Source organism: Pezoporus wallicus, unplaced genomic scaffold, assembly GCF_028554395.1.
Source record: "Pezoporus wallicus isolate ANWC-B61680 ecotype Strahan unplaced genomic scaffold, APGP_CSIRO_Pwel_v1 contig_2999, whole genome shotgun sequence".
Classification (NCBI taxonomy): domain Eukaryota; kingdom Metazoa; phylum Chordata; class Aves; order Psittaciformes; family Psittacidae; genus Pezoporus; species Pezoporus wallicus.
In genome coordinates, this window is record NW_026635201.1 from 113788 (window position 1) to 126966 (window position 13179).

The 13179-nt window shown below is 44.8% G+C and overlaps 1 protein-coding gene across 4 annotated transcripts in view; it reads right to left on the reverse strand.

Moving 5' to 3' along the window:
• LOC130600586 (AP-1 complex subunit gamma-1-like) overlaps positions 1-13179 on the reverse strand; it is a 100918-nt gene that overhangs the window by 61480 nt on the left and 26259 nt on the right. For all 4 annotated transcript variants that reach the window (XM_057412058.1, XM_057412049.1, XM_057412039.1 and 1 more), the window contains exons 2-3: positions 12420-12623; positions 1472-1596 (exon numbers count right to left, since the gene is read on the reverse strand). In XM_057412058.1, the coding sequence (XP_057268041.1) occupies positions 1472-1596; positions 12420-12620 (326 nt within the window). In that variant the 5' untranslated portion in view covers positions 12621-12623. The remainder of the gene's footprint in view (positions 1-1471; positions 1597-12419; positions 12624-13179) is intronic.

Below are 13179 nucleotides of genomic sequence, written 5' to 3' on the forward strand. Positions count from 1 at the left end.
TCTAAATAACGAAAGAAAATGCCATAAATCAAATAACTTAATGTCTAGATAAAAGTAAGAGAAAGGAGTAGGTACAGAAGCCAAAGGAGAAAGCAATAAACAATCCACTGAGGTGGTGGGAAGCTGTCCACCCATTTTGCTCAGCTTCAGTCTGACCCATTTCCAGTTCGAACTCTCTACATCCTTACCACACAAATTCATTTTCACAAAAATAATCAAAAGAAGTGTTAACCTAGCAGCCTGCTTCTAATAGAAGAACCTCACGGGTAGGACACTTCAATGAAAAATCTTTAGCCAAATGAGTCTTCTCTCCTGGACACTAGGTGCAAAGTTAGCAGATCCTCGGGCCTGCAGTTTTCTCAAGTTTTTTTTTACAAGCACTTTGAGGCCACAGTCCAACTGAAGATCAAAACTTCACTTGCTAATACCTGTAAGGCTTATGCTTTAAAAGTAAATAATAAAAACAGACACACCACACCCAACCAATCAAGCCTCCAGTTAAATCAACTAGAATCCACTTATTCCACTCTTACTTCCATCCATCTTGAAAAGGAATGTTATTGGAAATGCACTAATCAGCTACTAAACTATAACGTAAAACAGTCCCAGTTAAACAGCATTCTGCCGAGAGAAAGAAAAAAAAAAGTTAGTTATGTAGCATCCTCTCATCTGATTTTAGCACGATGCCAAGCAGATGGCAAATCCCAAGTTGCCACCTTGCTTCCAAAGAAAACTATTCATCAAGACCATTAGGCCAACCTTAAAAAGAAAGCAGGATAAATTGCCTTGATCCCGAAAGTCAGACAACTCTTCAGAGCTCATCATCAGAAGCCAAGTAAACAAACCCAGGCCAACATGGCTGCAGCAATATATGCGACTATGACATACAATGGCCAGTCCAGCCCACAAAGTTTTAAGTTATAAGAACAACCTGATTCAATCATATTTAGAAGGTGCATGGACCTTTATTGATACTTTACTGCATTACTGCTCACATGGTTCTCTCTCACTGCAAAGCGGGAGAGAACTAATTTACAGAAACAGAAAAGAGTTCTTTGCGACAATTAGAGGTCTTCTGCACTGGCACAGCAGCTTACTGGGGTCATTTCATTTTCCTAATTTTCTTTATCTTAACATGACCTCCAGAAACACGCACTACCATGCTGCAACAGTAGTTCCATGAAGTGTTGTTTGCCACATACACCTCTTCAGGACCAATGCAATTCTATACTCTCTTCCCTCAAAGGAAGCTAAACATCCTATCATCCAATACAGTACAATACTAGAATGGTCTTGTATGGTCAACAGCATGCAACAAAACAAAGATACCAGTTTTCTAAAACAGAAGAGGGGAAAAAAAAGAAACAAAAACAAAAAAACAAACCACCAAACCCAAAAACAAAGCAGTCAAAATATCATTTCAAATCCTGAAACCTCAAAGCATGTGCTGATGGACAGCTAGCACCCTTACTTCTTGATGCAATTGGTCATAAGAAGATGGACATCCTGTCTCTCATCCAGCAGCAACATGGCACCTAAATACCCAATGCGCTTGTCTGTGAATTTCTGAGAGGCAATGAGCTTGAGGCACTCCAACTGGAAAACAAACAAACAAAAAAACAAGTGAGACAAGGAGGCATAAAATGAAATATAAACCTTAGTAAATAAGCATAATCAGTTCTACCTAACGTTAAGTTTGATGGCTTTGTAACAGTAGCAATGGAAAATAACTGAGGTACATGTTTCACAGAAAAAAAAATAGAGTGCAGCTAGAGAACATAATGAGAATCCTTGTATAAGATAAACCATTGTAGATGGCATAGTTTTAGGTCCTTAAGACCTAAGTACAAAAACAAGCGTAAGAAAAACAGGATAGAAAAACAGGATGTGTAGATAAAGAGTAGCTGAAATTAACAGGTGTCCAGGATGGGCTGCAGCTAAACTAACTGATAAGTAGAAGGACAAGATAATTATGTCTGCAGTGTTACCAAACCAATTAAGCTGGTGTAAGCATTATCTACAGCACATTCTTCAAAGACTGCCAGAAGTGATGAAGACTGTTGGAAGAAGTAAACAACCCCCAAAGACCACCACCACATTTTTGTATGCATGAGGGGAAACTTTCTAGAAGAATGATGTAATACATAAGTGGCCTCATGAATATGCATGTATGTACCTAACGAATATGCATGCTTAGTGACTATATAAGGATGGTTTGTTTAGCAATTCGGAGAGACACACTAGGAGGACCTATCTCCTGTGTCTCCTGGCACTGCATTAAAGAATACCTGCTTGTCAACTTAAAGTTTGTTGGCAAGTTCCTGGATATTTCTCCAAATCACAACCAATCAAAAAAAAGCAAACAAAAACCCACACACACAAACAAAAAGAAAAAAAAAAACAAAACCACAAAAAAAACCCAAAACAAAACAACAAAAAAAGGCCCAAAACACACACACAAAAACTACCAGAAAGACAGAATTAGCTTAAACTACTTCTTAGCTAGAGGAGAAACAGTTTGAATTTTCATGTGTATTCATTTAGGACTCAATGCATTTTTTAAAGTATATTTTATTCCCATTTTGGTGACATGGAAAGCAAAGAAAGGTTAAACAACCTGCCCAAAGCTCTCAGCAAGCCATCAGGAAAGTCATTAACAGCTCCTCCATCCTGAAGTAGCCAGACACTGTTGGTCTTCCATGATTGACCTCAGATATACCAGATATGTGGGTTTATGTCCAATCATGTCCCCGGTTCAGCAGTAGCAGTCATTTTTTCTCCTTCTTAGTAGCTGGTGCAGCACTATGTTTTTGACTTTCAGCCTGGGAACAGCACTGATAACACCGATGGCTTTAGTTACTGCTGAAATGTTTAGTGTGACCAAGGACTTTCTGAGCCTCATGCTCTGCCAGGGAGTAGAGGAAGCCAGGAGGAAGCAAAGACAGGACACCTGACCCAAACTAGCCAAAGAGGTATTCCATACCACAGCACATCATGCCCAGGATGTAAACTGAGACATACCCAGAAGGGCTAGATCACTGCTTGGTTGGGCCGGGTATCAGTCGGCAGGTGGTATTGTATTCTCTGCCTTGTTATTTCCCTTATCATTATTATTATTATTGGTAGCAGTAGTGGTTTGTGTTATACCTTAGTTACTGGACTGCTCTTATCTCAACCTGTAGGAGTTACAGTCTTTCGATTCTCCTCCCCATCCCTCTGGGAGTGGAGGGAGGAAAAGGGGGGGAGTGAGCGAAGACTTCGTGGCTGATTTACACCTGAGCTTAAACCACAACAAATCAGAAAAGTAAAAGATAACTTTGATATAAAACAAGAGATCCATCATTAAAAACAAAATAGTAAAGATCTGAAAATCTAGATTATATGTCATATTTGATATGCACTGGAAACTTCTGAACCAGGCTTAAATGGTATATACCTACCAGAGAGAGGATCATGCTAAGTTGTCCTAACAAGGGCATGTAGTGATAGGACAAGGGATAACAGCTTTAAGGGGTAGAAAGAGGGTAGATTTAGATGAGATCTTAGGAAGTTGTTCCCTGTGAGGGTGATGAGGCCCTAGCATGGGCTGCCCAGAGCAGCTGTGGCTGCCCCATCCCTGGCAGTGTTCAAGGCCAGGCCAGATGGAATTTGGAGCAACCTGGTCTAGTGGAAGATGTCCTTGCCCATAGCAGGGGGTTGGAACTGGATGAGCTTTAAGGTCCCTTCCAACCCAAACCATTCTGTGATTCTATGATTCTAAAACTAGTTTTTGTTTGCTAGGATCTGTAACTAACTTGCTAGCTAGGCAAAACAGGATACAGAGATAGCTAAGTTTTTGTGTTGCCCTGTAATGTCTAGCTGAGCCCCTAAAGTCTGACTAAAACCATATGCACTGTAGCCACTAAAAGCTTCCCTTTAACAATGTAGAAACATCAACTGTGTTTAATAGCATGAAGGAGATCCCCAAGATAAATTAATCAGCTGAGTGCAAGTGGTAACTATGTGTCTTAATTGGTAACCCATTTTTAAACTTAACACTTTCTACCTGCAAAAAGACATCAACCACAGTACTACACACTCAAATATTTTTCTCTAACAGATAACAGAGTATAATCAATATCTACTTTCCAGGCGGGAAATCATCCTGATCATCCTCGTGGCCCTTCTCTGGACTTGTTCCAACAGTTCCATGTCCTTTTTATGTTGAGGACACCAGAACTGCACACAATACTCCAGGGGAGGTCTCACAAGAGCAGAGTAGAGGGGCAGGATCACCTCCTTCAACCTGCTGGTCATGCCCCTCTTGATGCAGCCCAGGATAAGGTTGGCTTTCTGGGCTGCAAGTGCACACTGCCGGCTCATGTTCATTTTCTCATCAACCAACACCCCAAAGTCCTTCTCCACAGGGCTGCTCTGAATTTCTTCTCTGACCAACCTGTAGCTGTGCCTGGGAATGCTCCGACCCAGGTGTAGGACCTTGCACTTGGCATGGTTAAACCTCATGAGTTGGCATCAGCCCACCTCACAAGCGTGTCAAGGTCCCTCTGGATGGCATTCCTACCCTCCAGGGTATCAACTGAACCACACATCTTGGTGTCATCGGCAAACTTGCTGAGGGCGCACTCAATCCCACTGTCCATGTCAGCGACGAAGATGTTAAACAAGACCGGTCGCAACACCCATCCCTGAGGGACACCACTCGTTACTGGTCTCCAGCTGGACATTGAGCCACTGACCACAACTCTTTGCATGCGGCCATCTAGCCAGTTCTTTATCCACTGAGTGGCCCATCCATCAAATTCATGTCGCTCCAATTTAGAGACAAAGATGTTGTGTGGGACAGTGTCAAATCCTTTACAAAAGTCCAGGTAGATAACATCAACTGCTCTACCCCTGTCCATCAGTTCTGTAGTCCCATCATAGAAGGCCACCAAATTGGTCAGGCAGTATTTCCCCTTAGTGAAGCCATGCTGGCTGTCACCAAGCACTTTGTTGGTCTGTAATTCCCTGGGTCATCCATTTTCCCCTTCTTGAAAATGGGGGTTATATTACCCTTTTTCCAGTCATCAGGAACTTCACCTGACTGCCATGATTTCTCAAATATGATGGCCAGCGGCTTCCCAACTTCATTCACCAGCTCCTTCAGGACCCGCGGATGGATCTCACCAGGACCCATGGACTTGTGCACATTCAGATTTTTAAGATGGTCTCGAACCAGTTCCTCTCCTACAGTGGGTGCAAGGTCTTCATTCTCACAGTCCCTGCATTTGCCTTCCAAGACTTGGGTGGTTCTGTCAGAGCCTTTGGCAGTGAAGATCAAGGCAAAGAAGTCATTCAGAACCTCAGCCTTCTCCAAATCCTGTGTAGCCAGTTCTCCTGAGAGCTTCCTGAGGGGGCCTACATTCTCCCTAGTCTGTTTTTTATTTGCTACATACCTGTAGAATCCCTTCCTGTTATCTTTAATACCTCTAGCTAAGTTTAATTCTAACTGGGCCTTTGCTTTCCTAACCTGGTCCCTAGCTTCCCAGACAACATCCCTGTACTCTTCCCATGCCACCTGTCCTTGCTTCCACTTATTATAAGCCTCTTTTTTCATTTGAATTTTCCTCAGGAGCTCCTTATCCATCCAAGGAGGTCTCCTGGCCCTCCTGCTGCACTTCCTTCTGGTTGGGATGCAACACTCCTGAGCTTGCAGCAGGTGATCCTTGAATATCAACCAACAGTCTTGGGCCCCTCTGTCCTCTAGGGCTTTATCTCATTGAACCTTACTAAGCAGGTTCCTGAAGAGGCCAAAGTCTGCTCTTTTGAAGTCCAGGGCAGTGAGCTTGATGCACGCTCTTCTCACTGTCCTGAGGATCTCAAATTCGAGCATCTCATGATCGCTGCATCCAAGGCTGCCCTGGAGAGTCACATTTCCAACGAGACCTTCCCTGTTGGTGAGCACGAGGTCAAGCATGGCACCTCTCCTTGTCAGCTCCTCTATTACTTGCAGAAGGAAGTTGTCTTCTACACAATCGAGGAACCTCCTGGATTGCTTGTGTCGGGCCGTACCGTCCTTCCAACAGATGTCAGGGTGGTTGAAGTCACCCATGAGAACAAGGGCCTGCGAGCGTGAGACTTTTCCTATCCATCTATGGAGTTCTTCATCCGCAGGTTCTCCTTGATCAGGCGGTCTGTAACAGATCCCCTCAGTAATGTCTCCCATAGCTATATTCCCTTTAACCCTGACCCACAAACTCTCTGTGGACTGCTCACCTGTCCCCAGACAGAGTTCCATACTCTCCAGCCTATCCCTAACATAAAGGGCAACTCCCCCTCCCTGCCTGCCAGGCCTGTCTTTTCTAAAGAGCCTGTAACCTTCCATTCCAACACTCCAGACACAGGAGCCATCCCACCATGTTTCTGCGATGCCTATTACATCATACCCCCGTAGACGTACACACATCTCTAATTCCTCTTGTTTGTTCCCCATGCTACAGGCATTTAGAATCATAGAATCATAGAATCGTTACAGTTGGAAAGGACCTTAAGATCACCTAGTTCCAACCCCCTGTCATGGCCAGGGACACCTAACGCTAAATCATATCACCCAAGGCCTCGTCCAACCTGGCCTTGAACACTGCCTGGGATGGAGCATTCACAACCTCCCTGGGCAACACATTCCAGTGCCTCACCACCCTAACAGGAAAGAATTTCCTTCTTATATCCAACCTAAACTTCCCCTGTTTAAGTTTTAACCCATTACCCCTTGTCCTGTCACTACAGTCTCTAATGAAGAGTCCCTCGCCAGCATCCCTATAGGCCTCCTTCAGATACTGGAAGGTTGCTATGAGGTCTCCACGCAGCCTTCTCTTCTCCAGGCTGAACAGCTCCAACTTCCTCAGCCTGTCCTCATATGGGAGGTGCTCCAGTCCCCTCATCATCCTCGTGGCCCTTCTCTGGACTTGTTCCAACAGTTCCATGTCCTTTTTATGTTGAGGACACCAGAACTGCACACAATACACCAGGTGAGGTCTCACAAGAGCAGAGTAGAGGGGCAGGATCACCTCTTCCCACCTGCTGGTCACGCTCCTTTTAATGCAGCCCAGGATACGGTTGGCTTTATGGGCTGCAAGCGCACACTGCCTGCTCATGTTCATTTTCTCATCGACCAACACCCCCAAGTCCTTCTCCACAGGGCTCCTCTAAATCTCTTCTCTGACCAACCTGTAGCTGTGCCTGGGATTGCTCCGACCCAGGTGTAGGACCTTGCACTTGGCATGGTTAAACCTCATAAGGCTGGCATCAGCCCACCTCACAAGCGTGCCAAGGTCTCTCTGGATGGCATCCCTTCCCTCCAGCGTATCAACCGAACCACACAGCTTGGTGTCATCAGCAAACTTGCTGAGGGCACACTCAATCCCACTGTCCATGTCAGCGACGAAGATGTTAAAAAAAATCGGTCCCAACACCGATCCCTGAGGGACACCACTCGTTACTGGTCTCCAGCTGGACATTGAGCCATTGACCACAACTCTGCGTGCGGCCATCCAGCCAGTTCTTTATCCACCGAGTGGTCCATCCATCAAATTGATGTCCCTCCAATTTAGAGACAAGGATGTCGTGTGGGACAGTGTCGAACGCTTTGCACAAGCATTTGTATAGAGGCATCTGAGCCGAGCTCCAAATGAAGCCGGCTCATTGGCTGGAGTGGCTGGGATATCTCTACATTGCTCCAAGCATTTATTATAAGTGCTGGCAACTGACTGGGTGTGTTGGAATGGAATGATGCCCCCCTCCCCCAACACATCTAGTTTAAAGCCTCCTTGACCAGTCTGGCAAGCCTCCTACCAAAACTGCTCTTTCCCTTCTTTATCAGACCAGCTCCACCAGCCCCCACTAGACCTGGCCTACAAACTTGAGTCCCGTGTTCAAGACACCCAAACCCCTGAATATGACACCACCCTTTTAACCAGTTATTAACCTGGCTAATCCTCCTCGCTTTTTTTAGGTTCTCCCCCGTACCCTGGAGAATTGATGAAAAGACTATCTGAACTCCAGAGCCCTTAACCATCTCCCCCAGCGCTCTGTAGTCCTTCTTTATGTTCCACAGGCTACTACTATCTATATCCCTAGCACCCACATGTATCACCAGGAGTGGGTAATAGTCCGTGGGACTTACTAGAGCAGGCAGCCTCTCTGCCACATCCCTGATCCGTGCCCCTGGTAGGCAACACACATCCCTTGAGACAAGGTCTGGCCGGCAGACGAGTGCTTCTGTCCCTTTCAATGTAGAGTCCCCTACTACTATGACCCGCCGCTTTTTCCTAGCAGCACCAGTAGAGATCTTCTTTACCAGGGCATCAGCCGGCTGTTTCTGGCTCAAGTGCGCTTCCTCATTAGCCCCCTGCAGGACAGCAAAGCGGTTCTGCAGGGTGACAGGGGATTTAGGGGGAAGCCCCTTGCTTTTGGTTGTCCTTTTTCTTCTTTTTTTTGTTGTTTTTTTTGTCACTAATTCCCAGCTTCCCAGGTTAACAGCCTCCTTCTTTCCTTCAGGAGGTAGAGGTGAAGCTGGAGGCCCCTGCACAGTTTGGGCCGGGAGCAAGCATTCCTGCTTCCTCTCAGCTTCCCTGACATCTTGCAGCCTATTAACAGCATCCCGCAGCTCAGCCACCTGCTGCAGGAGGACCTCCACCAGGGAGCACCAAGTGCAGCCCTGCCCATTGTGCACCCTCCCCTCAGGAGACCAGTGCAGGCAATCTCTACACTCACAGCTCTGCACTGCAGCCTCCCCTCTCATCGGCTCTGTCTGGGTGCCTACGCTGGCCACCACCGGGTCAGCCACAGCAGAGCTCCCAGACCGGGCCCTGATCATATGACGAGTGCTCACCATCCTGCTCGCCTACCCGTGCGACCTGCTGTGCAAACTGCCTCGACACCCTCTGTTTGCTGTGCTCCCTGGGTCAGGTTTTTAACCAGTCAGGGGTGGTGCCGCTGCTTCAGGCTCCGCCCCGTGTGAGTCAGCTGCTCGGGTCAGCGGAGCTGCCGGCTCCTGGGCAGGTCCTGTCGAGGACTTGAGGCTCCCTCGGTGGCTCTTGTCGCTCTGCATTGTGGCTCCTGGACGCTGATCTCCCCCCCCTCCGGTGTTGAAGGTGTCCTCTCTCGAGCTACTCACCTCAGCAATTGACCCAACTGAAGTGCCAGAGAAAGTAATGCTATGGTATAGCCACTGACAATACACCTACATGGCATCAGAACATACAACTCAACTATGCAAGGAGTTTTCACATATGAGAACACTCAGCTAGTGCAGGGTGACAAACTGGTAAATAAAAAAAAAAAAAAGCTTGAAAAAAAGAGAGTTTAGTTTGTTAGGTTTAAAGGAGCTGAAAATATAGAATAAAGAAACACCTCTGAACAGTAAGATCACAAGGATAACTGAGTTTGCACAATGGGCAAGATCAACCAGGGATAAGGTACAGAACACTAGACCTCTCTTTCTAGTGTATCTGGAAAATTATCTTAAAGTTAGCTGTCTGTAAGAGAATAACGCACCTCTGAATCAACTTTCTGCCCCACATTTACAAGACACTTTCTTATACAAGCCCCTGCAAAACCAGTGTAGAACTGATGACATCTAAGCTACAGTGCAAGAGCCAAAGGCAGAAGACAAATGACTAAGAAAAAGCAGAAGGAAATTAATGACTGCAACAGATAATGCAAGATATATTTCTAGTACTTTTGAATTTGAAAGATATTACTGAAATTTACTCAATGAAAGGCTGGTGAGTTCTCTTCCAAATGGATCCTTTCTGCAAGTAGAAATAATGACAATACTAATAAAGTTATTTCACCATTTGCCCAGACTGCCTGACAACTTCTAAGCTTGTACAAATGGCTCCAGACAGTCTGCCATCCAGTGCACCTCAGCATGCACTGACTAAACATGGTGCTCATGCTCAGATTTCTGTACAACATAACCTGGGTCAAAGTTGAGGGTTCCTGGCATGGAAAGAAGTAGATCAACCATTCACTACTTCTGACACCTTCTCTAAATTCTCTTCTATTACTGGCTACACCATCCACACTCTTAGCTGAAGTCAGCTCTGCTTACATCTTTAAGAGAGGCTGTCTAACACAGCCTGTGGCACTCTTTTGTTTTTTCACCAAAACATATTTCCTGCATATTTATCCTGTCCCTCTCAGAAACCTCCTGTCTACAATGTTGACTTATCTACAAGACTTCACTGATGGAACCACAAGCGTCTTCAACAGGTCCTCAACTCATGCAAATTATAGTCTATCTACACGAATTAGCACTTTGAAAGATTTCTTCCAGTTATAAGCATTGAGGACATACAAAGGTGTGCAACTTACTTTGAGAATACTTGTTAAAATCTCTTTCAGCCTTGGGCCCTACACCTTCCTGAAAGCATAGCTGATAAACTACATGAGAACAAGGCCATCAAATGAAGTATCCCATTCCCAAAACAGTTAGCATTTATGATTCTGAGATGTAGCAACCCTGGGAACAAGTATTAAATAACGTGATTTATACTTCATCCACTGAGAGTAAAGAGGTAATTTACCATTACTGACCAAAGCAGAAACTGAAAAATTATTAGATATCTGGTCTAACCTTTCATATGAGATTAAATACTCAAGTAACAAGATAAAATAATCCCAATAAAATTGAAACATGCTCCTAGCATAAGTCAAATGTAGAAATTCTAGATGACACTTATTTAACGTTGTTCATTCTTCTTGAAGCTCTTAACATACTTAGTCTTAATTCTTGTGACAGGAAGTTTCTCTCTTGGACCAGGGAGCCTGGCTACGTGAAGTGTTAAGAACAGGATAAACCACAAATTCACTTGCTCTTACTCAGTAAGTTGTTATCCTGAGAGAACAATCCAATGATGTAGAAGATGATGCACTTCATATGCAACAGCACAGCCCAGACTCATTCCCTAACACTAAGACTACTTGGAATTTGATATCAGTGGATTGAGTTTCCTGTTTCAGTAAAACACCAGGATTGATAAATCCAATCCTGAATGGAGAAACTCCCAAGACAGGAAGCTACTTTAAGGAATACAACAATCTAATTGACTTTTTTTCTTTGGCTTTATGGAAGGCCTAGATTAGATTACTACTAACAGGATACTTTAACTGACTTCTAAGCAAAACAGACTATACCCCAAAGACTAAGCAAAGCTCAACCTGAAGAACATCTTGTAGATCAAGAACTCTCATCTTCCTGTCTCTCTTTTCCACAATCTACCTGTGTCGAAAATAGCATGTCAAAAATAAGCAGAGAGATGGAAAACTCATACCAGCATTCTCCAAGTTACCTCACTGAGATGGTGCCCTGAGTTCAGCAGTAGCAGTCATTTTTTCTCCTTCTTGGTAGCTGGTGCAGCGCTGTGTTTTTGACTTTCAGCCTGGGAACAGTGCTGATAGCACCAATGTTTTTAGTTACTGCTCAAATGTTTGGTCTGGCCAAGGACTTTCTGAGCCTCATGCAATGCCAGGGAGGAGGGGAAGCCGGGAGGAAACAGAGACAGGACACCTGACCCAAACTGACCAAAGAAGTATTCCATACCACAGCACATCATGCCCAGGATGTAACTGAGAGTTACCCAGAAGGGCTAGGGCACTGTGGGGTTGGACGAGGTATCGGTCAGTGCTTGGTCGGGTGGGGTGGGGCAAGTTATCAGTCTGCTGGTGGCGAGCGGTTGTATTCTCTTCCCTTGTTATTTCCTTTATCATTATTATTATTATTGGTGGTAGCAGTAGTGATTTGTGTTATAACTTAGTTACTAAACTGTTCTTATCTCAACCCCTGGGAGTTGCATTCTTTCAATTCTCCTTCTCATCCCTCCAGGAGCAGGGGGAGGGCAAGAAGGGGAGGAGTGAGTGAATGAGCTGCGTGGCTGGGTTTAAACCATGACAGATGGGGATAAGGAACACCAATTCCTTATTGCTGGGAACAGACCAGCTCTTATCTGCCTAAAACAGATTGCTATAGAAAGAAAAGGGTATAGAACCTCCTTTGAAGCATCTGGCATTTTCCATCAGAGCAAGATGTTCCCACATGGTATCTGAACCCATCTAAAAAATATCCATATGTACTGGACTGTGGTTCAGGAACTACTGATCTGCAGAAACATGGCTGGTGAGGAGCAGTCAGTTTGGCAAAAGCTGACAAACCCCAAGTTTCATAACAAAATATGTAAGTCTCCAAACAGCAGATCTCACTAAAAGTCAAAACTAACCAATGTAGGTTCAGAATATATATGAAGACAGATCTCAAAATATCTCAAAGAGCAGACAGCAAAACTGTAGCTGGAAATGCTCCAAACAAGTCAATGTGCCTAAAACACACAAAGCAGACTGGCATATGCACATAGCACAGCAAGCACGGAACTCTGACCTACCTGTCCAAAATGTGCAGGGTATCCCAGCATGTGCATATACAGCAGCTTTGCCACATTTCTGCACCGGTATGTGTTATCTTCCTCTCGGAAAGATGACCGGATAGCAGCACACTCCTTCTGGATCATCTCACGCTCTTCTGCCTGGGTTCTTGCTGTCCGGATGGTCCGGATCAACTCCCGCAGTCTGATAGGGGCTGGCATCCTCTGGGAGAAGAAAGAGACCTGTAACCTTTGTATTGCACCTAAAGGCTTTGTAATGGGCTCACACTTCAGCATATTTTTTTTCTTTCTTATCCTACAATTAGATAAGTAGAAGAATTAAGAAAACACAGACTGTTTCAGTAGCATGGCTAAAAGTAAACTTGAAACCCAGAGGAATTCACTGTACCCCACAATTGCATTTCCAGAATATAAGAAACAGGAATTGCTATGCTTTGAGCTGTCAGGTGAATGTAACATGACTCCACACCTGAAACAAGCAGAAATGGCATCCTGCAAGGTATGCTTCTCATATTCATATCATCTGCCTCTTTCCAGAAAAGTCAGGCTCCAAAGAGAGTTGATCCCAAAGCCATGACAACTTGGGACAGAAATCCTTCACAAAAAGCAATGTGTTTAAGAATGTGCACAAGATTTCATACAAGTACTTCAAATAACCATACTTCAAAAATCCTGCAAACTTATGCCATACATACTTCCTTCTTAAAGGTATGGAAGTCATCAGAAAAAGCAGATGGAAGAGCAGCCCTAGATGCATGGG